General features: G+C 56.7%; 1 protein-coding gene across 26 annotated transcripts in view; it reads right to left on the bottom strand.

Moving 5' to 3' along the window:
* RAP1GAP (RAP1 GTPase activating protein) overlaps positions 1 to 27,879 on the bottom strand; it is a 71,154-nt gene that overhangs the window by 30,772 nt on the left and 12,503 nt on the right. For 6 of the 26 annotated variants that reach the window (XR_014078262.1, XM_081574656.1, XM_081574649.1 and 3 more), the window contains exons 1-3: positions 23,183 to 23,247; positions 21,435 to 21,470; positions 3,076 to 3,169 (exon numbers count right to left, since the gene is read on the bottom strand). Coding sequence is in view for 5 of the 26 variants with exons in the window: in XM_081574656.1 (XP_081430782.1) it covers positions 3,076 to 3,169; positions 21,435 to 21,470; positions 23,183 to 23,226 (174 nt within the window). In the remaining 21 variants the exon portion in view is untranslated. Of the gene's footprint in view, positions 1 to 3,075; positions 3,170 to 4,218; positions 4,363 to 21,434; positions 21,471 to 23,054; positions 23,248 to 24,597; positions 24,701 to 27,879 lie in introns of those variants that run through there. The other 20 variants (XR_014078264.1, XR_014078265.1, XM_081574664.1 and 17 more) reach the window with 11 other exon arrangements.

Raw genomic sequence — 27,879 nt, 5'->3', positions numbered from 1 at the left:
GTTAGGAGTGTCATCCCCATTTTACAGAAGAGAAAACTGATTCCAAGAGATAACGTATGCTCCGGATAACACAGCTAGGAAAAGGCAGAGCTAGGAATCCACCTCCACCAACGCCTGACAGAGGCAAACCGGTACCCTGGCTTCCCCAGGCCCCAGGCCCATACCTGTCCCTTACTGCCCCTGACCCTGGGAGAGGCAGGAACAGGGGTTGCCAAGGCCCCATGCATGGAGAGGACTTCAGGATATGTGGGTTCTGGCTCTGACCTTGCTACAGCTTGCCGAGTAGCCTTGAGTGAGTCCCTGCCACTTCTTCAGGGTGGCCTCAGCTTCCCCATCTGCAAAATACAAGGCCTCCGCAGGCCCTTCCAGCTGACCCTGCATTGTGTCTGCCACTGTGAGTGGGGGCAGGGCCTCAGCACCCCCTCCCCAGACAGATGCTGGGAAAGCAGTAATTGCTTCCTGAGCTGTGGCCAAGTCAACACCAGCTGCTTTGGACCCTACGGGGCACAGCCGCCCACCAGCTCAGTACCCAACCTCCCTTGAGCTTCCTGAAGGAGTTGTTGGTAGCTACTCTCTATCTCAGGGCCAAGGGCTCCTGGAAGGAAGGCACTGCACCTTCCTTTCCCCTAGACCCGGCCATGGGTCAGGCTGGAGCCCAGGAAGCCGGCGGGAACCCTGGAGATGTGTGCTCCAGACATGGCGTAGCTTTGTTTTTAATAATTAACAGCAGCAAATATTGATTTATGCAGGCACTTTCAGGCCTGAGCACTTCTGGGCACCCATCAAAATGCAGCCAGAGAAACATTCATTCCCACACGGGGAGGAGGCAAGAGCTGCTTGCATCAGTGGAGACGTGTGTGTGCCAGGACTGGAGAGTGTGCACATGTGTGCCTGCAACTGTGTGTGTGACTCTGAGAGCAGATGTGACTGTGTGTTCGTGGACATCCTAGGTTTGTCTATACACGTGTATCTGTATACACATGCATGTGTACACGTGCAAGTCTGAATACATCTGCAGACATGTGGATGTGCCCATGTATGTAGGTGTGGGTAGGCTGTATATGTAAACAGGTACCCACGCAGCTTCCCAGTGAGAGAGAGATGTCCCTTCTGGGTGTTCTCTCCTGCCCTGGGAACATAATGAGGCCAATCATCACTCAACTTCCTGATTGCAACTTTCCAAGATTACTTTCACAGTCATCACCCTTTTGCAAGCGGGCCTGGTGGGTAGAGAAGAAACTGTCCCCTCTATTTTACGGAGGAGAACCTGAGGCCCAGGGAGGGGCAGGGCTTTGCCCATTGATGCACGGAAGTCACCTACTCCTCGGACTGGCTCCGCCATCAACATTATTAATGTCAGCAGAGCCGGGAGAGGGGGACGGAGAACGTGTCACAGACCTGGGACCCCTCACCCCCTCCCTGGTTTGCTGGGGATCCAGATGGATGACTCAGTCTCTCTGGGCCTCGGTTGCCTTTCCTGTCAAAGGAGAACAATCCATCGACTGTGTCCTGATCCTGGGGTGGCCATGGGCTGTGGGAAGGGGCAGTTTGGAGCCCGCAGCCGTCTGAGCCTATATTGGCACAAATGGAGGCTTCCAGCCGAACTGAGCGAGAGGCCAGGAAGTCTGGGGGAGGCAGCCCAGAGCTAACCTGAGCAGGCAGGACTCAGGGAGATGGGCTCTACTAACCCTCATGTTTCTGATGGGAACACTGAGGCGCAGGGAAGAGCAGTAAACCCAGGCCTCCTGCCAGATGGTTAGGGGGACAAGAACTCCACACCCGAACCCAGCTGCCATGGAGTCACTCCCTTCCAAGTCCCAGGGGCAACATGGCCCAGTCTTGGGCTGTTTCGCAGGCACAGACAGCAGGAGAGGATCTCAAGGACCCCCTGATATAGTCCCTAGGACCCATATTTGGACCCCCTTGGAGGTGGCAATCCCCCCAAAGTACACTATTCCTTGGCCATATACCCCTCCTGACCTAAGAGGGGTACATGGCCCTTGGTCCAGGTCAGAGTTCTGGGCGAGAAGCTTGGCATATCCTGCATCTACTATTTATTGGCTGTGTGACCTTGGGAAAACCACTTTACCTCTCTGGGCATGTGGATCCTTATCTCAAGAATGCCTACCACGCACAGTTTGATGAAAGGACCGAGAAGCATGATATCTGTGGACATGCTTTAGGATCTGAAAAGTGTACTACAGAAGTGAGAGCTGACTACCCTCTGCATTAGAAATGCCACCAGACCAGGCACTCTGGTCAGATAACATGAGTTCCAGTCCTGGACCCATCACATCCTACCTGTGTGTCTTTGAGCAAGAAACTTAACCTCTCTGAGCTTCGATTTTCTCATCTGCAAAATGGGACTAAGAAGAGTACTAATATAAGTCCACAGTTGTAGTTTGAGGGCGAAATGAGATCCTGCACGCAAAACATTAAGAACCCACCTAGCCCATACTAAATCTCAGTAAATGCTAGCAGTTATTACTGGTATTGGACGCCCTGCAGAAGTTGTTTAGTTATGTATCTCCTAACCGGGCCATGGCTCCTTGAGGGCGGGGTCTGTGACAGATGGATTTCTGGCACCTCAGCACCCAGCACAAAGTTGACACAGGTCATGTGCCGGGCAAACATTTGATTTCAACGATAACAACAAGAATAGCCTCATTTACAGGGCTTTTACTCTGTGCCAGATATTATGCACAGTGTTTTATCACATTTTTTCACACTTTACCCCACTTCACAGGGTTACTCTGAGAAATGGGATATTCTCATTACACCCGATTTACAGATGAGGAAATGGATGGTGATGTTGATAATAAAGATAAGGAAGAAGAGCTGTTTGGCCAGTTTATTCCCAGCTGTTTTGCCCCCCAACCTTGCTACAGACCCTGGTTCAATCTCTGAGACTGTGTTAGGTCCACCAGGGGTGAGGAATGGTATCCCCTTGGGGGGCTAAACCCCAAGTCCCATCTACCCAAACATTTTACCTCCACACAGCAGTCACTCTTAGATATCTCCTGGCCCTGGGTGGGGGTCCTCCAGACCAGGGGCCATGGGGAGGAGAGCAGTTACCTTAGGGTGGAATGAAGCAGTCTGAGAGGGAACCAAGTCTACTCTTGGCAGGTCTAGTGCCTGAGGGAAGCGCTGGTTCTGCCCATCACTCCTCCTGGAAGAGAAAAACAGTCTGAGGTTAGGGAGGGCCCCAAGTTGGGAGATCTGTGAACTTTGGGAAGAAGAGTCATTCTCAGAATTGGGGGATGTTAGGGGGACAGATTTCAAAAAGGAGGGGAACCTGGGTTCCCCAGGAGGCAGGCGGTGACCAGGGCTTCCAACCTTCCCCAAAGACCAGAGATATGAACAGTGTCCCTGTAAACTCTCCATTAGGCCTCCCTAACCCATACTCCAGCCAAAAGGATGTCCACAGCCCATTCTAAAGATGGGCAGACTGAGGCAGGGGTTGGAGGTTGCTGTAAAGGGCTGAGTCCTGACCTCTGGACTAAGCAAGGTACACCCATTCCTGAGCCTTTAGGGAGACAGTAGCCTTCTGGCTGAAAGGCCACCTGGGCCATTGCTATTATTAATGACAATAACAACAACAGACACTCACTGGGCCAACGATGTGCCAGGCCCCTGCCAAGCCCCTCTTTCAGGCCTGAGGGCACAAGACTTGTCATCACCCTGGTATTCCCAGTTTACAGGTGAGGACCCAGAGGTATGCAGAGGTCGCACAGCTGGTCAGTGACCAAACCAGCCTCTGTGTGATGCTTGACTGACTCCAAGCCCAGACTCTCTGCCCACACCCACACCCTCCTGAGGAAAGGAAGCAGGTCTGGTGAGGGTGAAGTCAGCTCCTGTTACCCTAGAAAGCCTGCCAAGGAGCCTGCTTCTGGGGTCATGGGGAAGAAGTGCCCAGTGGTTCCTGGGACCCAGGTGGCCTAGGGCTGGGCAAGCAGGCCCGGCTTCCACCCTCCGCCGAGGGCCACCCTGACGTGGCTGCAGCCCCACCCCGACGTGGCTGCAGCCCCACCCCGACATGGCTGCAGCCCCACCCCAGTCCCTCAACCAAAGCTGGTTCCTGGGAGGGTGAGTCATTCAGCCCACGGCCCGCTTGAGTCAGGGCTGGGACTGCCACACCCCAAGAGGGGAAGGGACTGTGGAAACCTGGCTGAGGAAGGAGACCCTGAGAAAGCTCTGAGTCCCCTACTCAGGGCTCACCTGGGCCCAGCTACTCAGGGAGAAAGGCTCAGAGGAACTGTCCACAGCCCTGGTGGGCTAGCATCTTCCCAGAAGGCCCTGCATGGGGCAGTCTTCACCTGGAGGATAGACGTGGTGGCAGTGACATCTGAGGCCCGTGACATCCTGGTAGGGGAGATATTCTCAGGCACTTACCTGCTGCGTGACCTTAAACCAATGACATACTCCTCTCAGCCTTGGTTTCCAGAAAGAAAAAAAAAAATGCATCCTAGAGCCTGGGCAGCTAGAAGGTGTTCACTCAATGAATTCTTTCTTTCACATTCATTCATTCATGGTAAACTCTGCCTTTCCACATCAGGGTCTCATTAAGTATTCGTCAAACGGATGAGTGGGTGAATGAGTGAGTGTTAGCAGTAGGAAGGCATTAAAGGTTGGTGGGAAAGAATGGCTTCCACACAGGTTTCTGTAGATCACAAGGTACAGTGACGTGGGGAGAGACTGGGAAGCGGGGGCGGGTGGCAAGAGGCCCACAGAAATGGTCCAGACACATTCCACTGAGGCTGCCATGGGGACCCTGGAGATGGTCTGAGTGCCTGGAACTGTGTCAGGCATATTACATCCTCACTACTGTGCAGGGAGGTCGGCATTATTTATCCCTCCCTTTTTAATGTGTACTTTTTAAAATTTATTTGGCTGTGTTGGGTCTGAGTGGCAGCACACAGGATCTTTGATCTTCCTTGCAGCACGTGGGATCTTTAGTGTGTCATGCAAACTCTTAGTTGCAGTGTGTGGGATCTAGCTCCCTGACCAGGGATTGAACCGCCCTCTGCATTGGGAGCATGAAGCTTTAGCCACTAAACCACCAGGGGTTTGTAAACCAAAAGGGGTTTGTTAAAAAAAAAAAAAAAAATACAGATGGAAAAACTAAAGCTCAGAGAGATGAAGCCACGTCCCTGAGCAAACGGGTGACAGAGGCAGAATTTAAAGCCCATGCTCTAGACTGATCAGGGCCAGTGCCAGCAGGATGGACAGCAGAACCTGGAAGTCCGAGAGTTGAAGCCAGGGGATGCCGGGTCCCCTTGACCGTGAGGACCACTGTGTTGGTAGCTCTGTCTTGCCAAGGGGAGGTGTGTGCCCATAACTGAGCTAGTCCGATGCTCTCCTTCTGTCTGATGCTTCCCACACCCCAAGGCTCCGGCTGTGCCCACTGCAGGTCAGCCTGGCAGCAGCTCCCTAACACGCTCCTCTTCTAGCACCAGCCTCAGTTTCCCCGTGTCCCCCTGCCTCTCTCACCCAGGACTGCTCACGCTGGTGCAGTCCTCGGTAGGTCTCTCAAGGCAGGCAGGCTCTGGCTTCTGCCAGAGCTCCTCAGCCCTCCAGTTTCTGGCGGGCCTGAGTCTCCCCCTCACAGGCAACTCCTCCACCTACAAGGTCACTGCCGAGGCCCTAAGACGCCAGGCCCGGGAGGGCCTCCGGGATGAGGACGGAGCAGGAGGTCTGAGGCTCTCGGTCCTGCCTGCCCCCACCCATCCCAGCCCTGCAGGGATTCACAGGCCACAAAAACAAAAGCCACAACCTCCCCGTGCCTTCCATGATTTTTCTTAATCCTCACAGCTCCCCGAAGAGGCATGTGCTCAAAACCCACCTGCTTTCTTATTTTTTTTAATATTTATTGTATTTCTGTGGGTGCGCCAGGTCTCGGTTGCAGCCCGTGGGACCTTTAGGTGCAGCCCGTGGGATCTAGTCCCCTGACCCAGAGATCGAACCCCGGCCCCTACACTGGGAGTGTGGACTCGTAACCACTCAATCACCAGGGAAGTCTCCCAAACCAGCTGCTTCTTCACACCACAAGCAAACTGAGGTTCACAAAGGATATACTGGTTTGCCCAAGGTCACACAGTTAATGAGGCAGAACAGGCATCTGAACCCAGGCTTGTGACTCCAGAGCCAAGGGTCTGGACTTCGGAGCACAGGCGGCCAGCCCTGCGGACCCAGCAGGTCGTATCAATGAAGCAACAGTAACTACAGCAACGGCAGCCAGTGCCGATACAGGTGAACGGTGTGCAGACCCGGCTGAGACGGCTTCACTGTATCCCCTCGTTTCATCCTCATCTTTCAGAGGAGGCAACCAAGACAGAGGTTACGCAGCAGGTCCAAGGTCAGGCAGACGGTAAGTGAAATACAGAGGATGCGAACCCCTGAACCTCGGATCGAGATGCTGCCCTCCTGCTCCACTGTACTATCAAGCCACTCCAGTGCTCTTGCCTGGAGAATTCCAGGGACAGAGGAGCCCGGTGGGCTGCAGTCCATGGGGTTGCAAAGAGTCAGACACGACTGAGCAGCTAGCACACTCGCTCTCAGTAAACAGCCGTTGCTCAATAAATGCCTTTGAAGAAATGAATAAACCCAGCCGCTTGCCTCCCCTCTGCCGGCTGATGCTTCCTCCTCCGCCTCCTCTCGTCCTTCCTCACCTCTCGGCCCACCCTTCCTTCTCCTCTGCCTGTGATCGCTCCATCCCTCCTCCTGTTGGTCATTCTCCTCCCTCTCATGAACCTGAATCTCTCTGTCCCTCCCCTCTCCCTCCCATCTCACCCTTGTCTCCTCCTGGTCTCCATCATTTTGTTCACATGCAGCCCCCAGTCTCTGCCCCTCCCTACTTCTCTGGAAACCTTCCTGACCCTATGGCCTGGCTCAGTTTATTTTTTATTTATTCTTTAATTTTTTGACCATGCTACATGGCATGTGGGATCTTAGTTCCACAGCCAGGGACTGAACCTGTGCCCCTGCAGTGGGAGCACAGCGTCTTAACCACTGAAGCGCCAGGGACGTCCCCCTGGCTCAGCTTAGAAATGCTTTGCCTTCTTCCCAAACACGCAGCAGCTGGGAGGTGCCCGGGGCTGACGGGGACACGGAGAACTCTCGCCACTTCTCCTTTCGCCCCGCCAGGACCGCAGTCATATCTGCACAGGGCTCTGCAGTTTGCACAGGCACCGTCTCAATCACCACGGCAGCTTTGTGAGGTTGGATTATTATCAGCCTTCTTCCAGATAAGAAAACTGAGGCTCAGAGAGATTAAGGGACAGGCCCAAGGTCATACCAGGGAAGAGGGGGCAGTGCCAAGGTTTCCCTCTAGCTCAGGGTTCTTCTCCTGCACCCACCCCTGCTGCTCTCAAGGCAGGCTGCCTCCCCACAGCAGCCCCTGGTTCTGGCTGCCACCAAGCATCTTCCCAAGGTCCCGCTCCAATCCTGCCCTGTCTGGCCTGGACACCTGCCTGTAGGTACAGGACATTCCTGGACATAGTAATAGGCGGGAGCCAGAAAGGAAGTGACTTGCCCAAGGTCACACAGAGAGCCGGACCCAGCCTGGAGTCCGGGCCAGGCACATTCCCGGGTCACTTTCAGGCCCTACAGGTGTGTGGCCTGCAGCCAGCTGGCTCCGGCTCCCCTCCCTCCTTGGCGTGCCCAACTCCCCCTTGGCGTGCCCGTCTACCCCTGCGAAAGGGTGCAGCGGGCTCCCAGGCAGGATGGGCCAGGCCGGAAGCCTGCCGACAGCTCCCGGGTTTCTTGGCAACTGTCACTGCACTGCCTCCCCCTCCCTTATCTCCACATCGAGGTAACAATAATAATTGCCGTGTCGTGAGTGCAGCTCTCTGTACTTTTCAAAAGCCCTCTTTATCTGCTCACGCCTGGGAGTCTCAGCGGAACTGAAGCAGGAGATAAGGCAGTCACTAGGATCCTCCACTCCCAGAAGGGTAAACTGAGGCTCGGAGAGGTTAAACAACCATCTGGAAGTCACCCAGCAGGGCGGGAGCAGGTGCGGAACTAGAGCCAGGCCACCCACCAGTCCAGGGCCCCAGATGCTGCACTGGGCTGGGGGGCGCTGTGTTTTAAGGGGGAACCCACCCACTGAAAAAGCTCAGGTCAGACCCAGAGTGACTGGGGAGATGGGGAAGGAGGACCAAGGACTAGATGCTGCCCTGATCACTTCCCACCAGTTGGAGAGTTGGGGGGGTGCGGGTAGGGGGTCCTGTCTTTTTCTTTGATCTATAAAATGAGAGAGGATGTAGCCACCTCCTAAGCCACGGATTAGAGTAAGCCCAGTAGAAGTGTTGTTGTTATTATTATTATTATTATTATTAGACACTGTCCCAGACAGCCCCGCCCTTCAGGGCACCAGAGAGGTGGCTGGGATATCCGGTGAGGAGGACTTGGCCCTTTGGTCATCCAGCAAGAACTGCCCCAAATGGAGCCCCCCACACCCCCCCATGGTGGGCCTGGCCCCTGCGGACTCACCCAGCCTCATCCCCACACACCCGCATTTCCTGCTCTCAACCTGGCTGGGCTGCAGGCAGCTTTTAAAGACAAGCCACGCTGCTTCCCACCGCAGAGCCTCTGCACAGGCTTCGCCCTTTGCCGGGAGCTCCTTTTTCACTCTTTTCCGCCTGATAAACTATCCATGCTTTAAAATTCAGTTAATGATACAGATGAACCTATTTGTAGGTTCAGGGCAAGAGTCGAAACACAGATGCAGAGAACGGACACCCGTGGACACACGTGTCCCCCATGGGAGGGGGGACAGTTTGGGAGAGCAGTGACATGTATATACCACCATGTGTGACTGGAGAGCCAGTGGAAGCTGCTGAAGGAAACAGGGAGCTCAAGCCGGTGCTGCAATAACCTGGGGGTGGGGGTTGTGGTTTGTGAAGGGTGGGAGGGAGGTTCAAGAGGGATATATAGACCTGACTGACGCTGTTGTACAGCAGAAACTAACACAACATTGCAAAGCAATTATACTCCAATACAAAATAATAATAATAATAATAAATGGAAAAAAAAATTCAAGGGAAAATTTGGTGGTCGGAACAGGTGACACATGACCACCCAGACAGAGGCCTGTGATGGGGAGCCAAGCAGGGGCTGGACAGCACGCCCAGGAGCTGGGAAACTGGACTTGGGGGGAGTTGGGGGGTGGAAGAGGGGCTCAGCCAGCCAAGAACACACGGCCAAGATGAATTTGTGGGGGGGCTAGGGGCTGGGGCCTAAGGAGCCCAGGACAGCCCCTCACTGGTGACCAGACGTCAAGGTTCCCTGGGTCCCCCTGGTGTCCATGAGACCAACCTGGCGACACACGTGGGGGGCAAGGGGACAGGGAAAGATGCAGACCTCACAGTGAGAAGAGGTGCAGAGGGCTCCTCCTGCAGATCCTCAGTCTTCTGAGACACGGCCCTCGAGAGGGGGCCCACCAGGCGGCCTGGCCCCCAGTCACAGAATCAGGTCTGAGGGACTCTAACCTCCCAAAACCAGAGATTAGAGGCCACCCTGGAACCGCCCCTGTCCCCGGGGGCCACAGAGGCCCATTGTCTGCAGAGCTCAACCATCCAGCACTGCTTGCCCCTGGCCCTGCCTGTTTCTGAGAGGCTGGCCCACTCCTCCAGAAGCCCCTGGGGGGGCGGGAGGGGAGACACAGACGTGGCTGCTCCTGGATCACCTTTCCCCAGGCACCTCTGACCTCAGCCGGGACTCAGGAGGGAGCCTCGAGGGCAAGGGGAACAGTGCGGGCCAGGAGAGCCAAGCGCTTTGATGCCCGGTAATCCTTACAACCCGGATCAAGGCTGATATCGTCACACGGTGTCAGAGACAAGGACGTACAGGCTCTGGGAGGTTGACAGATAGTCTGGGGTCTCACAGGCACCCAGGGGGCAGGAGGAGAGGACCTGAGGCTCCAGGCAGGGCCCTGGGGGAGCAGGAAGGTGGCGCGGGGGGCCCCCACCCCGGCTCCGAGCTGGCTGAGCGCCAAGACACCCGGATCCCGGAGCTTCACCAGGCGGTGGCCTCCCGAGCAAACAACACATTGGCAGCCCCAAGAGGAGGTCACGGGACAGGCCCCCACGCTGGGGCACAGCACTCGGGAGCCAGGCCTCCCATCCGCCAGCTGCCGGCCAGCGCCTCCCTGGCCCAGGTGGCCTGAGGCCCGCAGTGGCCCAAAGCCTGACCCTCCGCCTGCCCAGGACTGGCTCCTCCCTCGAGCCAGGGGCCTCTTCCTGCAGCAGAGTAACAACATCTGCTCGACCTGCCCAGCACTTAACAGTGTACAGACTTCCTTTGCTCCCGCCCCTCTCAACAGCCTCACAAGGAACCGGAGGCAGGGAACGCAACCTCCATTCTACACGGAGGCGGGGCAGAGGCGATGACTTGCCCGAGGTGTCACCCTTGAAGCCCCAACCCAGCCGCTCGCCTCCTTGCCCACGTGGGCACCGGACAACCCAGCAATGGGCCCCCCTTAGCTTCCAGGGGAAGGGCGCGCAGGGCCCTTCCCAGCACCGGCGGCCGCACAGTCTCTCAGCCGCCCGCGCCCGCCTCCCTCCGTGCCCTTGCCCAGCCTCTGACGCCCAGAGGGTCGCCCGCAGCTCCAGGCGTCCCTTCGCCCGCTCGCTCCGTCACCCCCCCCCCACCCCCTCGTGTGCTTAGTCACTCCCTCGGGACTCCCGTCCTGACGCCCGCTCCGGGCCAGACGACGGTGCTGCGTGTGGGCATCAGAGCGGGGGTGGGCCGGGCCTCCCCCACCTCAAAGCGAAGCCCGGTGACACCGCCCAGAGCTCTTCTCGGCTCTGGGGCCTCCCTGCTCAGACGCTGCACCCTGCAGGGGGGCGGCCCTGTCAAATCCCACCCTCTCCCTCCTAGCCAATGGGTTTAGCCGCCTCATGGGCTCCAGGCTGCTGGTGGGTGGAAGCTGAGTATACAGTAGGTGTCAATACATTATAAATAAGCTCCCGTCAGAGAGACAGCATCACCTCAGGGGTGTGGGCTCTGGAGTCAGACTGCCTGGGTTTGTATCCTAGCTCTGCCACTTAAAAGCTGCAGCGGGGCAGGGGCGGGGGAGGGGTTTCACTGGTGGTCCACGAACTGGGACTCCATGCTCCCAACGCAGGGGGGCCCAGGTTTGATCCCTGGTCAGGGAACTGGATCCCACACACTGCAACTAGGACCCGGTACAGCCAAGTAAATGAATAAATAAAACAACAGCTATGGGACTTGGGCAAGTTATTGAACCTTTCTGAGCCTCAGTTTTCTCATCTATAATATGGGGCTAACAGCAGTGTCTGCCCCCAAGCGTTGACATGAGGGTTACGTGAGTTCATACATGTAAAGTATGTAGACATTCACCACAAGCACTTTCTGGCCTTCCCTTCTCTCTTCCTTTTTTCCCTTCCTCTGTAGGCTGCTGAGGGCTGAGACAGGCCTCCCGGGTGAAAGGTGGGAGATGGGAGACTCGAGTCCAACGCGAGAAATAATGTAGTGAATAGAGGCATGTAAGGTAGTGAGCGCCTCTCGAGCAAAGGCAGGCAGGAATGAAGGGGGAGATTCCAAAGTATGGCAACCAGAGGCGTAAGGGGGACACAGGGCTTCACTAGAGGACCTGCCAGGCGCCTGCCACGTGCGGAATCGAGTCCTCTTGACTCTCCGGCCTGTGGTCAAGGGCAGAGGTGGTGGATACATTCTTTCAAGGAAATGGACTTCTCTGGATCTCCCGGGGCACACGGACTGCCTGCCATTCCCATTAAAGAGGAAAATGTGCACACTCTGGCCCAGCCCACCGCACATCTAGGCATTGATCCTCCAGAAACACTTACAAAAAAAAACCCCACAAAATGACACGGACAGAGACCATTCACTGCTGTAGGGTTTGCCATGGCTGAAATCTGGAAGCTGGTTAAATATACACGGCACGTGCAAACCACGGAAGCCCATGCAGTGATGACAAAGGGGGTCTCGAGCCCTGACGGGAAAGGGGATTTGAGGCCTATTGTCAAGTGAAAAAAGCAAGTAGCACAACAGAAACCTCCCTTGTAAAAATGTTCAGTTACAGGTAAAAGCTCACATGAGTTATCTCTAGGAAACAGGACGACTAGGAGCTTTCTGTCTTCTACAGGATACATTTTTCTGCATTGTTTGAATTTTTACAGTGAGCACTTATTATTTTTGCCGTCAGGGAAAGAAAAAAAAACCAGATTAAAAACACTGAGCCCTATGTGTCAGCTCACTGAGAACCTGACTCTTTTTCTGCAGTCACCCTGAGAAGGAGATATTCCTCACTCCAAGGAGAGGCTAACCCCGAGGGAGGTTAAATACCATGATGGCCAGGGTCACCCTGGCAGCAGTGACACAGCTGGACTGTAACCCTGGTTCAGGCTGACTCTGAAGCTCACACTCTTTCCCCTACACTGGGCAGGGAGGAGAGAAGCCACCCAGGATGTTCCCTGGGACCCAGACGTCAGGTCAGGGGAGCATGGCCAGCGGGGGTCAGCCTGCGTGGGGACCAGGCTGTCTGCCTCATTTGCAAATGCAAATAAATGAAGGCTCTGCTGCCGGAGTCAGGTCCCTGCCCTGAGCTGCCCCCGGCTAGCAGGCTGGCAGGTGCCCCACTCCACCCCTGGAACCACTCCCCAAGGCCTCAGCATCACCAGGCCGATGGGCACACACTGGGGATCTAAATAACTTTCCGAGTCAATCAAGGTGTTTCTGGAAGAATCTGGGGTCGAAGGTCACTTGCCACCTCTTGGCGAGTGCCTGGAGAGGAGAGGAGAAGACAAGACGGGTGCATGCTCCTGAGTCTGTGTAGACAGTGGATAGACCTAGAAGTCAGATGGACTTGAGTTCAAGTCTTGACTAGGTCAAGCTCTAGCTGTGTGGCCTGGGGCGAGGTGCTTTACCTCTCTGAGCCTCAGCTGTACAATGGTGTTGATAAATCCCCATGTTGGGAGAATTCAGTGAGATAACGCCTCTGAAAGTACTCCTTAAACTAGAAGCCGCCTTCCACGTGCTGGGATGATGGGTTACGACCCTGCGTGTGGTGGGGGAGGGGCCACGTGCACATCTGTGAACATGTGGAATGTGCCAAGGGCCTCGGCCCGCACCGTCAGCAAGCAGGTGGGGCGCATGGCTGCCACCTTTGCCGGGAGCTGGCACAGGACTCCCTGCAGTGCTGCCTGGTGGTGCGACAGGGTGTGTGCGGTGAGGACGTGGGTGGGAGGCCTGGCAGGAACGTGAAACGTGGGTGGGAGAGAAAGCGCTCGTGTCTGGGGCGTGCGTGGGCTGCAGGCGCGCATGTTTGTACCAATCACGCCATCCACCTGCCGAAGGGCCCCTCGTGGCTTCCCGCCACGTGCAGGGTGGAGATTCGACTGCCTCACGTGGCCCACCAGGCCCTGAGCATCTGTCCCCACTCCCGGCCTCTGCACACACCCTGCGGGCGTGCTAAATCGCTTCAGTCATGTTCAACTCTTTGCGACCCCATGGACTGTAGCCCACCAGCCTCCCCTGTCCACTGGATTCTCCAGACAAGAATACTGGAGTGGGTTGCTGTGCCCTCCTCCAGGGGAATCTTCCTGACCCAGGGATGGAGCCCACGTCTCTTACATTTCCTGCACTGGCAGGTGAGTTCTTTACCACTAGGGCCACCTGGGAAGCCCCCTTGCACACACCGTATACCCTCCACTGTTCCACCCTGCCTGGCTCCTCCCCGCCCCACACCTATACGCTATACTCTTATCCAGTCTTTCTGGAGCCCCTTTCCCAGGCTGGGTCGGCCTGCCTCCCCCGCCCCGACCAGCTTTCTCAGAAGCCTGTCCCCGGCTGTCCAGATAGGTCAGTTTGGTTTGCACTTGTCACGGTGTGATTATCAGATACTCCCAGTCTCTCCCACCAGAAACCGAGCTCAGGCCAGATCTGTCTGGGGGCCGGGCGCGCTGTCGATGCCAGACAGTGCTGTGGAGCATGAGTGAATGTGTACATAACCGTGTGCTCGTGATGAAGCTGCTGGGACTGAAGTCGAGTCTAGGAGTGTGCACAGGGAATATGCGTGTGTGTGGAGGGGGCGTCTCAAAAAACTCTGGCCCACAGGAGGCCAGATCTGGGAATTCTGGCCGGGGCACTCCGACTGGTGCTCAGGCCCACGCGGGCTGCCGTGAGAGAGAAAGCCCGCCCAATGTCCTCTGCAAACCCCTCCTGAAACAGTCAGGCCCAGGGTCTCTGGACCCGACCCTCAACACTTCTTGGGCGGTGGCCGGGCTGGTCCCCTGCCTTGCCCTGCGCTGGGCCCCACCTTTCTGCCCACACCCCTCACCTCCCCCACGGCCCAATCCCAGCCTGGCCTTGCATGGCTGCCCACAGTGCCCCCTCCCTGCCTGCTTCCCGAGCAGCAGTTCTTGATCTGAGAGGAGATGGGCCTCCCACCCCCTCTGCCGGCTTGGCCACCTTACCCCCAGCTGCCAGGAAATGATCTGGAATGTTCCAGATGTGGGGAGGGGAAGGAATCTTGTTCCTGCCTCAGGGCCTGGACACATTCTCTGCCCTCTGCCTGGACCGCCCTTCCCACGGTCAGCTCCTTCCCATTCAGGCCTTGCGAGGCTCTCCCTAATATCATGAGCAAAGGTGGGCGCCTCCCCACCCTGCCCCTCACTACCCACTGCCCATCTGAAATCATTTGTCTATTAGCTCGTCTCCTGCCCTGAAAGGTGACCTGCATGAAGCCAGACACCAGGTCTATCAGGCTCGCTGCTAGATCCCCAATTCTGAGATGTTACCTGACACATGCTAGGGACTTGATACGCATCTGCTCAATGAACAAGTGGCTGGTGGACACCTTGAAAGGTGAGGTGAATACTGTTCCTGTTTACAGGTGTGGAAACTGAGGTTCAGAGAGGGTAAGCCTCTAGCTCAAGGTCACACAGCAGACTGGGTCCAGATTAGGAACTATCTGACTCCACTAGAACCCCTGCACATCAGAGGGTTTTGTAGCTAACCTTCTCATCATTTAAACAGGAAACTGAGCCTCAGAGAACAAGAGAGCTGCTTCTTCAGGTCACCAGGGCTTCCCATGGTCTGACAGAGCTGCACTCTTAGGCTGGGCTGGGCTTTAAAGCACCTCCTCCCTCCTCTCCTTCACCCTGAGGTGGGGACAACGAACAATCCCTCTGCACACAGGAAGAAACCATAGCTCAGCCAGGGAGGTACTGCCCAAGGTCACCCCAGCCAGGACTCAGTGCGGACCCGGCTGGCTACAAAGCCAGCATTCTCAGGGTCAGTGTCAAGGTCAGTGCCCGGGGCTGAGAGCGTGCTCACATGTGGGCAGGTCTCACTTCCTGGCAGGCAGTGAACTTCCAAAGAGCTTCCAAAGAGCAGAGTCCACCCCCTGAGCAATTCTGCCCCCACTGCCCGGACCAGCTTGTGGGGACAACACAGCAGTGACCACGATCACTGGTATCACTCTGGTTTTAGACCTTGGCATGCTGTATCTCACTCAACCCCCAAGATGATCTTCAGGGTAGGTGCTTTTATTGTCTTTATTTTATGAGACCTGGAGAAGTTATCCTCTGCTATACACAGCCCGGGACTCACAGCAGGGCAGAGGTGGTTTCTACCATGGGGAAGGCAGTGAATGATGGGCAGCCCTGGCAGGCCTCCATCCCATGCTGGCTTGGGGGTTCAGACCCTCTGGGGCGCCCACAGGAAGTCCCAACAGGGCTGGCAAGGAAATGACCCTGTGGCTGCCTCTCCCACCTTCTGCCACCAGCTCCAGTTCAGTCCTGTGCCTAGCACATGCCACCAAACACTTTTCTCCTTCATGTTGTTGACCTGCTCCTTCTTGGAACATCCTCCTGGCAGTGGCCCTCCTTCCCCTACCACACACACACAGACACACTGCCACTCAACCCACTTCTGGGTCACCTCCTCCAGGAAGCCTTCCCTGATTCCCAGGTGTGGGGGAGGAGCTCCTCTCTGAGTTATCAAAACTCCCCACATCTGCCCTGTCGACATGTATCACCCCTCCCCACCTTCAGAACTGTCCCTTTCCTTATTCTCTGCCCTGACCTTGAATTCCACAAGGACGGTGGCCTTGTCTGCCACCTCCATCACCATGCCCTCCGGGTCCAGCACAGGGCTGGGTTGGCCCTTAGAGGGTATTCCCACATTAAATATTTGTTGAATTAATTTGCTAGATGAATGAGTGACTGTCTTGGGAGAGACCCTGAGCAGAGGAAAGCCTTTGTGAGATTTGGGGACATCAAAGAGGTCTCCTCCTTAATCACTTCTCAAATGAGCCACCTCCACAGTGCAGAAAATTCAAGTATTAAAAATGTTAATGAGTCTCTCTTTGGTTTAACGAGTCTTTTCTCTCAAAATGCAAATGCTCAAAGAGAGGGAAAACATCCACTGAGTCCACACAATGAACTTATTTCATTCCAAGTCCTCGGTTGGGGTAAGCAGCCTGGTTCTTACAGTCATGGACAATCCGAGGTTCAGAGAAGCAAAGCAGTTTGGGCAAGGCCACACAGCGAAGAAGAAAAGTTGAAGTTGGTCTCTCAACTCAGATCTGCCTGAAAACAGAAGCCCTGTCTTTCCATGCACCTCCCGAACAAAAGGACTGAGCCTGAGCATCGCTGGGATGTAGTGGCAAGCAGGGCCAACCAGACAGGGAATCTTGGCTGGGGGATCCCTGCCCAGAGGCATGGTGGCAGCTGTGGGCACAGGAAGCAGCAACTAGCGCCCCCCTCCTGTGCTCTGTGAGCTGCCCATCAGGGGTCTGCCCACCAGATGCATAATAGATGAGGAGGCCCAGCAGGCTGGGCCCACCTGGCGTTTCAGAGCCACTAATGAGGCCAGCCTCGTGCTTCCTGCAGCAGCACACAGGCCCTCGGGGGGCCTCTGGCTCAGAGATTATAGGAAGGAGCCCCCCTGAGGATAGGGGCCGCCCATTCAAGCCCCCCACTCAGCAGCCTCCAGGAGAGCTGGGGATAAATGTATGGGCTCAGAATGACTGCTGCCAGTCTTGGTTCACCACTCACTGACTGTGCCCCTGGGTCAGCCAGGTCCCCTCTTTGAGCCTCAGTTTCCTCATCTGTAAAATGGGACATGGACAGTAACAGTCTCTACATTGTAAAGCTAGTGTGAGGACAGAATGAAATATTCAAACGAAGTTCTCAGCCCAGGGCCTGGGACCCAGAAAATGCTTCATAGATGGGAGGAGACGGTGCCATTACTGCCGTGGGATCTCAGTAACCAGATGGGCCTTCCTTGGGGGGACACACGAGGCCGGGCAGTGACCCCTGTTTCGGAGGCCCTCAGGATCATCTCACTCTCCGTCTCCCCTCCTCACCCCATAACCAGGATTTCTCTCATTTCTGTGGCTTCCATGTCTCTGGCCAATGTGCTTCCTTGGCAGAAGAAAAAGCTGGACTCAAATCCAGCCTTTGCCCGCTGTGTGACTTTGGGCCAGTCTTCAACATTCTCAGTCTTGGCTTTGACCTTCAAAATGGGGACACTAAGGCCAACTTTCAGGACTGTCATCCTGACTTAATGAGACCACCAGAGCAAAATGCCCAGCACATACTGGCACTGAATCCTCGCCGGGTCCTGCCTCCTCCTGCCAGGGTCCCAACTTTTAGGTTAAAGCTGACTCCCCTCTTCCCAGGGTATTTCCAGAACCCTCCTTCCCTGTACATCCCTGCTCAGATAGCCCCCAACCCTGACACTGCTCCCACTCCCCCCCTCACCATCTGAAAGTGCAAAGTGAAAAAGTGCAAGTCGCTCAGTTGTGTCCGACTGTTTGCAACCCCATGGACTATAGAGTCCATGGAATTCTCCAGGCCAGAATACTGGAGTGAGTAGCCTTTCCCTTCTCCAGGGGAATCTTTCCAACCCAGGGATTGAACCCAGGCCTCCCGCATTGCAGCCGGATTCTTTACCAGCGGAGCCACCATGGACACCCAAGAATACTGCAGTGGGTAGCCTATCCCTTCTCCAGCAGATCTTCCCAACCCAGGAATCGAACTGGGGTCTCCTGCATTGCAGGGGGATTCTTTACCAACTGCGTTATCAGAGAAGCCTCCATATTTAATGTCTATTACGGCTGCAGAGCCAGATTAATCCACTACTCTGGCTCCTAATCCTCCCACTGGGCCTCATTCCTCCAACATTTGCACACTTGTGTGTTCCTCCACTGCAGATTGCTAATGAGGGGCAGAGGGTAGCGGAATCCAGCCATGATCACACCTGGCCTCTACCAAGCTTCACTGCTCACTTGATCCAAGCTCCTAACTCTTAACCTTTAAAAAAAAAAAGGTGGTGAAAACCTCACCTCCTCCAGGAAGCCCTCCTAGCCTACTTGACAAGTTTTCACCTGTTCCACTCTCTGGACATATTCAGTTCAATCCCACAAACGTTCATTAAGCATTTACTGTGTTCAGGTAGCTGGGCACAACTGTGTGGAGGACAGACAGATGAGAATAGTACAGTCCAGCCTTTATGGGATTCATGCCGAAAACTGGGCCTAAGTCAAAAGTAACTCAAGCAACCTCTGTTTTCAAGGACCTCAGAGCCTGCCTTGTGGCAGTGTTATGTGCATACTTTCAACACAACTGAGGTCAACTCACCGAAAGATCCAAGTCAGCGAATACCGTTGAGCAGCAAGTGGGGCTCAGAGAGGGGAAGTGACCTGCTCAAGGTCTCACCACTAGTATGTGGTGTAGGCAGATTCAAATCCACATCTGTCAGACTCTGAAGGCCATGCTTTTTCCACTGCCCCGGGAGGGAGCACTAGCATGTACTCTAAGCACGATAAGCAGCAGAAAGGCGTCCAAGGAGAGAGAGAAGGGGTGTGGGGATCAGGAAGGAAACACTCAACAAACAGCGATAAAGGTGAGCTGGGGACTTCTCTGGTGGTCCAGCGGCTAAAACTCTGTGCTCCCAATGCAGGGGGTGAAGGTTCAATCACTGGATCCCACATGCCACAACTAGGAGTTTGCAGCAACTAAAAGTGAAGTCGTTCAGTCGTGTCCGACTCTTTGCGACCCCATGGACTGCAGCCTACTAGGCTCCTCCGTCCATGGAATTTTCCAGGCAAGAGTACTGGAATGGGTTGCCATTTCCTTCTCCAGGGTATCTCCCTGACCCAGGGATCAAACTCGGGTCTCCCGCATTGCAGGCAGACGCTTTACTGTCTGAGCCAATAGGCAGGCCAACTAAAGATGCAGCCAAATAAATATTTTTTAAAAAGGACAGCTTGTGGAAATGTGAGAGGAAGGCAGGTCAAGAGGAGGGTACAATGTGAGCAAAAGCCTGGAGGTGGTGCTCACAGGGGCCATATTCCCATTAATCAGAAACACAGGGCATAAGAGAAATGAGTCTCAGGCTGGAAGGTGAGGTGGAGACAGGCCTCAAATGCCAGGAAATCACAATTAATAGTCAAAATGACTGCCCATTTACAGAGCACAAACTCTATGCCCAGGCACAGGCTGGAGGTGAAGCAACTGGCTTGGTGATAGGGGAAGGGAGGGCCTAGGGGCTAGCACCATGGACAGCGGCTCCGGCAAGGCGGGGTGGGGCAAACCATCGTGGATGACAGGTAAGTCCCGGTCCTCCCAGAATCCTATTTTGTACATGTGTCAACTGAGGCCCAGAGAGGGGAAAGGACTTGCCCAAGGTCACACAGTAGTTAGTTACTATCAGTCCTAGACCTTCATCTCTGACTCTTCATTCAGGCCTCCCTGGAATGAGCTTTCTGAGTCACTCCCCCGTGTCCAAATCTTCCCTTGAGTGTATCTATTCTGCCGTTTGGCCTGGAGGCCGTAGGGGCAGAGCGAGTGAAACCGTGGGTTCTGCACAGAGCCTGGAAGATGGAGATTCAAATACCTGCTCTGCCACCGACTAGCTGCGTGAACTCAGGCAAGTCCCTTGTCCCCTCTGTGCACCATTGTTCTCATCTGTAGTCCAGGCCGATAGTCCCTGACTCAGAGACATGGTAAAGATCGTGAGAGATGACACAGGTCAAGCGCGGAACAGTAGCTGGTGTACAGCAAGTGCTTGACAAACAGCAGTTGTTGGGACACTATTATTGAACTTCTTGAAGGAACAGGCATTTTTCTCACCTCCACCTGTCTCTCTCGCCACCCTGTGTCTGCTCTGGGCTTGGCATATGGCCTTGCACATGGTGGAGGCTGCAACTGACTTTGCACATAGGAGATGCCCAGCAGCAGGAGAGAAAACCCAGAGAGGGAAAGTAAGTGACTCCAGGTGGCACAGAGAATGTCAAAAGAAAATGAAAGGGCAGCCCTGAAGCTCAGCCTGGGCACCCCCTGTGCCTCCCACCCCAGGTGTGGCTCCCTAGGGGGTCTCTGGCAACAGGTAAGGTGATGGTGCCTGATAGGAAAGATCCAGCAGCTGGGGGTCACTGCGGGGCCGGAGGACCCCTGGAAGCCCTCAGCAAGGGTGGAAAGCAGGAGCCAGAGCAGCTGGAGGCTCTCATGCTGGAGCTGAAGCGGGGTCCTGGGGCGCCAGGAGGCACCTGCCTGCAAGGGGCACTGGGCGGGGGGATGTGAAACCCGAGGTGCGGCTCACAGTGCTGGTGAAGCAGCAGACGCGCCCTCCTCCAGAGGGACAGCCTCAGGCACAGGAATGGGTTGGAGGAGGGGGTCCTCAAGGCTCTGTACGGAGTGGGAGAGGGGAGAGGGTTTGAGGGTCAGTGGGAAGGTTAAAGGCACCCCCAGCCCAGCCAGGAGCCACCATGAGACAGGAGGCATAGAGAAAGTAAGGAAACCCTTTCGCTGAGGGCCTACCATATACCAGGCCCTGCTTTAACTGTTCTGTTTTTTTTTTTTTGGTACAACTTTACACTCTATTAAATAGGCATGTTAGTCCCCATTTCACAGATGAGAGCACTGAGGTTCAGAGAAATGAGTGAATTGCTGACAGCTGCACAGGCAGCGGCAGGCTGAGATTTACCCTGACTGGTCTTACTTCAAGGCTGACCTCTAGAAAGAACTGTGGGGGAGAATACATGGGGCAGAGCTGGTGGGAGGGTCTGCCCATCCAAGGCTTGCAGAGGATGAGGGGAGGGTCGGTGGGGCCTGGTCTGCTATCAGAGGGGGTGGTGATGGCTCGAGAGGGCTTCCCAGGTGGCTCAGGGGTAAATCCAGGTAAGTGGCTCAAGAAAATCCAGCTGCCAAAGCAGGAGACGGAGGTTCAATCCCTGGGTCAGGAAGACCCCTTGGAGAAAGAAAGGGCAACCTGCTCCAGTATTCTTGCCTGGGAAATCCCATGGACAGAGAAGCCTGGCAGGCTCCAGTCCCTGGGGTCGCAAAGAGTCAGACATGATTTAGTGACTAAACAACAACAAATGGCTTGGGAGTGTCCCAAAATCTCAGCCAAGCAGCCCAGTACTAAGGGCCCTCAGTACTCACCACACACTCCGGCGAGGGGCGAAGGACTTGTCCACCCTGAAACACAACAGAGGGGTGGCAGGTAAGGAGGCAGCCCCGTCTTACCAGGCCTTGCCCAGCACATCAGGCCAACCCCAACGCACCCGGTCCCAGGACCTCACAGGGGCCTGGCAGAGGCACCGATGCTCTGAGACCATCCGCCATAGGCTGCAGGGGCCTTAATGCCACATTAGGGATGTGGGTTGTGGGGTGAGGAGGAAAGGAGGCAGAGCCAGGGGGAGACAAGCCCCTAGGGTTCGGGGGCCACCCCCAGGCTTAGTCTCCCCTCAGTCCCTCCAGGCCCCACATCAGGGAGAGTATACTGGCAGTGCCCCTCCCAGAGGCCGCCCCACCACTCTCCGAGGGCACCCTGGGGTAGAGGACGGCTCCACCTTCCCGCCCTAGCGGGGCCCCAGTGGGGCTGAGGGGCTCAGCAGCTGCTGGGACACAAACAAACCCTGCTTCCTGTCCAGAGGCCAAAGGAGAATGGGAAAGGGGCCCCTAAATAGGACCCGCCACTCAGGAGATACGAACTGGGGGCGCAGGGCTGGGGTCTCCTGGGGACCACCTCGTGTGGGCTTCACGGGTGGGGCGCGGGAGGCCAAGGACTTGCCCAAGGTCACGCAACAGAGCGCAGCCCCACGTCCCGCTGCCTCTCGGTGTCAGCTGGACCAGGAGGTTCCGGGCTGATCGCCGGCGGCTGGCCTGATGGCCCGCAGAGCCCCCCGCCCCTGAAGGCAGCCCTTGTGTTTCCCACCACACCCGGCCCCTCTGCGGGGTCCCCGGGGAGGATGGGCGTCCAGAGAGGGGACACCATCCCTACAGCTCAAAGAGCCCACAGTCTGCAGCGTTACACGTGTGAGCAGCCCTGAGGGCTCTGGACTCGGAAGGTGGGTCCCTCGTGTCCCTCTGACCACAGGGAGGCAGGCCCTGCTGAAGGTTATGCAACTTCCTGGCCAGCCAGGAGAGGGGTTCCGGCCTGTCTGTTCCCCCAGTCTCCCTTCCAAGGTCCCAAACCTCCGCCTAAGACAGGGATCCTTCCGGCCCACCTCTGCATTCCTCTGGGTGGGCACCTGAGGTCAGGAGGGACAGTGACCCCAAGATGGACCAGGCACCACTCCGACTCTCCAGCCCCTCCCCCCACAGGTCTCCAGGTCCAGGCACAGCAATCCCGGGAGGAGAGGTTCCTGAGAGCCAGGCAGATTGAGATGGGGCAGCCAGGCTGGGTGCCCAGGCGTGGGGCGGTGGGGGTGCTAATGGCTTTTAGGTTCCGTTCTCCCAAAGCCTCACTGCAGGGGCTGGGCAGCCTCAGGAGCCAAGTCGGGGGCCCCTGCAGGGCCTCCCCTGGTCTTGCCTTTTCCCACCTCCACTACCTATATGCACACGCCCGGCGTGCACACACACAGACCCAGTCTGCCGGTCCACACACACACAGTCAGACACCTAACACTGCCACGCATTAGACACAAACACAGAAATGCCCACGGGCACTTGCGTCCGCGCACGTGCACAGGGGTATCCAATTGGAGCGCGCGCGCGCGCGCGCGCGCACACACACACACACACACACACACACACACACACACACACTCGCAGACTTACCAACACCGCAAGTTACGGCCCTGATATCAAACCGCTCACCTCACACATCCACACAGGTTCACAGCTCCAGGCGCCCCCTGACCCGAAGCGGACGCCGGCGGGCGCGCGCGCTCCCCCCGCGCACTTACCCCCCATAGGCCCCGAAGGTGAAGCTGCGCTTCCGGCCGCTCATGGTGCCGCCCGCGCCGAGCCCGAGCCGCTGCCCGCGCCCGGGTCACCTTGGCAACCCCCCGCGCCCCGCCCCCGGCCACAAGCCCCGGGATTGTCCGCGCCCCCACGGGCTGCGGGCCAGCTGTCCGGGGCAGCCGCGTGCAGAAAGGGCCGCTTGTTCGCGCCGCCCTCGGGCTGGGTGGGGGGACGGCGCGGGGGATTCGCTGGACTTTCCGAGCAGGGACCTGGGGCGGGGAGGCGGGAGGGCCGGGCGGGGCCTCGGCGCTGGCGGAGGGGAGGGGAGCGGGGAGCTGGGAGGACAAGGCCGGTCCTCCCCACCCCCAGACCCGGGGCGAACCGGATTGCACACCTTCTTCTGCAGGTAACACCCTCGTCCACCACCCCCTCCCACCAGGAGCGGAGCTGTCTCCCCTCCGGTCATCACGAGGTGGGGGGCGGAACCTCGAGCGAGCTGGGTCCAGAATTTGGAATCCAGGGTCAAAATGGTTTGCACTGTACCTCGAACTTCTCACCTGTTTAAAATAGGACTCAATGGAAAAGTCCCTGATGCTGGGAAAGATTGAAGGCGGGAGGAGAAAGGGACGACAGAAGATGAGATGGTTGGATGGCCACGGTTAGATGGCCGTGGTTAGATGGTTAGATGAGATGGTTAGATGACCGACTCAATGGACATGAGTTTGAGCAAGCTCCAGGAATTGGTGGTGGACAGGGAGGCCTGATGTGCTGTGGTCCATAGGGTCACAAAGAGTCCGACACGACTGAGCAACTGAACTGAACTGAGAGGATGACATGGCTGGACGGCATCACCGATGCAACGAACACGAACTTGGGCAAACTCCGGGAGATGGTGAGGGACAGGGAGGCCTGGCGTGCTGCAGTCCATGGGGTCGCAGAGTCGGCTGCGACGGGGTCACTGAACAACAGTAACAACAAAACAGGACTAACCCCCTAGGGCCCTTGTGGTGACCGAAGGAGTCCATGCATGTGGAGCTGTAGGGCCAGGCCTGCTACAGTTGCTGCTGCTGCTAAGTCGCTTCAGTCGTGTCCGACTCTGTGCGACCCCATAGACGGCAGCCCACCAGGCTCCGCCGTCCCTGGGATTCTCCAGGCAAGAACACTGGAGTGGGTTGCCATTTCCTTCTCCAGTGCATGAAAGGGAAAAGTGAAAGTGAAGTCACTCAGACCTGCTACAGTAAATGCTCAGTAAATGCCAGCTGGGAGAGCCCTGCCCTGTGGATCAGTCTGCTCTCAAATGAGTGGAGGAGGGAACAGAGTCCCAGTTGCCCTGCTATTACCCGCTGTCGTCCCCCGCTCCCAGGATCGCCCCTGTGCCCAGGTGGAGAGGAACAGGGCCGGAAGGGAGAGGACCCACCCTCTTCTCGAAAATGCATCCAGCCTGGGTTCTCTCCCTCAGCAGCCTTTGGCGAGAAACCGGCCCCGAAACCTCGAGCCGGTCGTGCTTTCAGTCAGCAGACACGCCAGGCCCCTCCTCCGCACGCAGCTCCCCCGGAGCCTGCGGTCCCGACCCCACCCAACAGGAAGCTCTCTCCCGCCCTAAGAGAAGATTTGGCAGGGGGCAGGGGGCAGGGGGCCTGACCCTGCCCACCCCTCCCGGAACACCCAGTCTGCCTCCCACCCCCAACCCCGCACCCAGGGAGGGCCCCCCGAACCTTGACGCTTTCCATGGGGCTTTCTGTTCCAAGGGCCTGCAGTGGGGGGAGACGCGAGGAGGGACACCCAAGGGCACAAGCGGAAGGAGGCCTTTCACGAACCCTTCCGCTGGGGCCCTGAGCCCGGGAGCCGTGAGCTCCATTTTCCGCTGGGAAATGGCGGGTCTGCGGAGAGGACTCCACGGCTTGCCTCGCCCCGGCAAGGGTAGGGGTGTAGCCATCTCCTCCTTTCAGACACGAAGACACGGAGACCCTGGCTCAGAGCAAACGCCCCCTCTCCTGGAGAACTCCCCCTGCCCTAGCCCTCCTCTCTGGCCCCCGGACCCCCTCTCCTCTCCACACTGGTGGGCGGGAGAACCCTCCGGAGCCCCCTGAGAGTTCGGAGACCGAGCAGGGCCCGAGTGATTTTCCCGATCCGGGAACCACCCCCTTGGTCGGGTTCTCAGAGGAGCGTCCCCTTGGCGGGGCGCTCTCCGGGGCTGGGCCCCTCCTGCTCTGGGCAGGGCTGCAGGTTCCTGGGCAGGGTGGGAAGCCCACTCCTCATGGAGGCAGCCTGGTCGAGCTCCGGAGGAGCAACCCTAGGCGCACTGAGATTGCCCCGAAGAGGGAGGAAATCTCCCTTTTCTCAGTGGTGGGAGCAGCGGGGCACCCCGAGAGCTGGGGGGTGGGGGGAGGAACCCCGGGTGCTGGGCCTGGGTCACAGGGGCACGCACAACGTCAGGGCCTGGACCGGGACCCCAGCCCCGTTCCGGGTGCGTCGCCCGCCTGGACGCAGCCCTCAGCCTCGCCAGTCTCTTTTCAGTGGGAATGCGTCCTCCGTGGGCTCTGCACGTCCGCTTGGCAGAGTAGCCAGGAGGCCTGCGATGTGCCAAGTTTCCCAGCCGAGTGGACCCCCGAGAGGCCCTGCTGGTGCTGGGACAGTGAGCCCTTGAGTGGGGCCGTGGGGGCTGCAGGGTTCCCCCTGGAGACAAAGAGCCCAGTGTGGGCCCGGACTCTTGGGCGCTGACCAGCTGCAGCTGGCTCACTGGCAAGAGCTGGGGGGGGGGGGGTTGTCACGGTCCCTCGGCCGAAGACGCAAAGGCCAGCCCCAGGCCCTCTGGCCACAGCGGAACCTAATGCCTCTTCTGAACCTTCAAAACCACCTCCTAGAATTGACCTGCTACATCAGCACAAGTGACTCTCAAGACAGACGGCCAAGGACAAGGGACAGGAAAGCAAGGGCTTATATCCTCATTCTTATGAACCTCCTCAGGGTTCAAATCCCAGCTCGCCCCTGTCTCAGCTGTGTGACCTTGGGCAAGTCACTTGATCTTTCTGTGCCTCAATTTTTTCATCTGCAAATTGGGTTGATGAACATAAGTGTACCTACTTCAAAGGGTTTTGCCAAGGATTAACTAAGTTAATACTTAACAAGCATTGAGAATAGTATTTGAATCAAATGTGTTTGTTAAATAAAACTCTCCAGCATCATTTGTATTAGGCTGGACTACATGAAATCCCTATTTTCTTTTTTGAGTTGGCAAAGATGTATATTAAAAAGCAGAGACATTACTTTGCCAACAAAGGTCCATCTAGTCAAAGCTGTGGTTTCTCCAGTAGTCAAGTATGGATGTGTAGCTGGACTATAAAGAAAGCTGAGCGCCAAAGAATTGATGCTTTTGAACTGTGGTGTTGGAGAAGACTCTGAAGAGTCCCTTGGACTGCAAGGAGATCCAACCCGTCCATCCTAAAGGAAATCAGTCCTGAATATTCATTGGAAGGACGATGCTGAAACTGAAAATACAATACTTTGGCCACCTAATGTGAAGAACTGACTCATTGGAAAAGACCCTGATGCTGGGAAAGACTGAAGGCAGGAGGAGAAGGGAAAGACAGAGGATGAGATGGTTGGATGGCATCACCGACTCCATGTACATGAGTTTGAGTAAACTCCGGGAGTTGGTGATGGACAGGGAGGCCTGGTGTGCTGCAGTCCTTGGGGTCGCAAAGAGTTGGACACGAGGGAGCGACTGAACTGAACTGAAAGATGTGTTAGTAAGAGTTCCAAAACAAACTAATGGCCATCTAGAGAGAACCGGATAAGTAAATTAAGGTCCACTGGCACCATGCAGTGCACGCAGCTGTTGGAAAGAAGGTGGGTGGCGGATCTGTGTGTGGGCACGTGCATCAACCTCTAAGACAGACACACAGACACGGGGCAGTAAGGGCAGGGGGTGCCAGGCCAGCCTCTGGCATTGCCTCCCTGTATCGTGTTTAACACTCGCCTGTGACAGGGCGCTCAGCCCTCTCCAGGCAGCACAGAGCCAGGGCTTGCTGACTGGCTCGGGGAAGCCACTGCCATCTTTGGGGGAGCAGGGAGATGGAGCGCCTTCCTCCTTTTCCTCCAGCCTCTCTCCTAGAAACCAGAGCCAGGCTGCCCTCCAGGGACCAGGCCCTCCTTCTCAGAAGAAGCCTCCTCTTCTGGGCCACCCTAATATTGCACCCAAGTTGTTCAAACAGGTGCCAGACAGTGTGAAGGAGGAGGAAAGCAGGCAGGGGTGGTGGGAAGCAGAGCTCCCTCTCCAAGTTCACCCCCCTGCCTCTGGCACTGCCTTCCCACCACTCCACAGGCATATGTGAGGGCCCTGGGAGGGGCAGCCTCCTGGGGAGAGAAGCTCTGGGCCTGGGCTCCAGATGGGGCTGGTGGGGCCAATTCTTACCAGCTAGGCTCAGTCACGTCTGATCCTAGGTGACCCTGTGGACTGTAGCCCACCAGGCTCCTCTGTCCCTGGGATCCTCCAGGCAAGAACACTGGAATGGGTTGCCATGCCCTCCTCCGGGGCATCTTCCTAACCCAGGGATCGAACTTGAGTCTCCTGTATTGCAGGCAGATTCTTTACCATCTAAGCCTCCAGGGAAACCCAGTGGATCCCCAGGGACCTTCCATGCTCTCCCTGCCCCCCTGCCATTCCCATTCAGGTTATCTGCCTGGGGTGGAGGCAGGG

The sequence above is a fragment of the Giraffa tippelskirchi genome, chromosome 3 (assembly GCF_054371585.1).
Source record: "Giraffa tippelskirchi isolate mGirTip1 chromosome 3, T2T-mGirTip1v1.2.pri, whole genome shotgun sequence".
Lineage (NCBI taxonomy): Eukaryota > Metazoa > Chordata > Mammalia > Artiodactyla > Giraffidae > Giraffa > Giraffa tippelskirchi.
The sequence above is the reverse complement of the archived record's forward strand: the minus strand, read 5'-3'. Positions and strand labels throughout refer to the sequence as shown.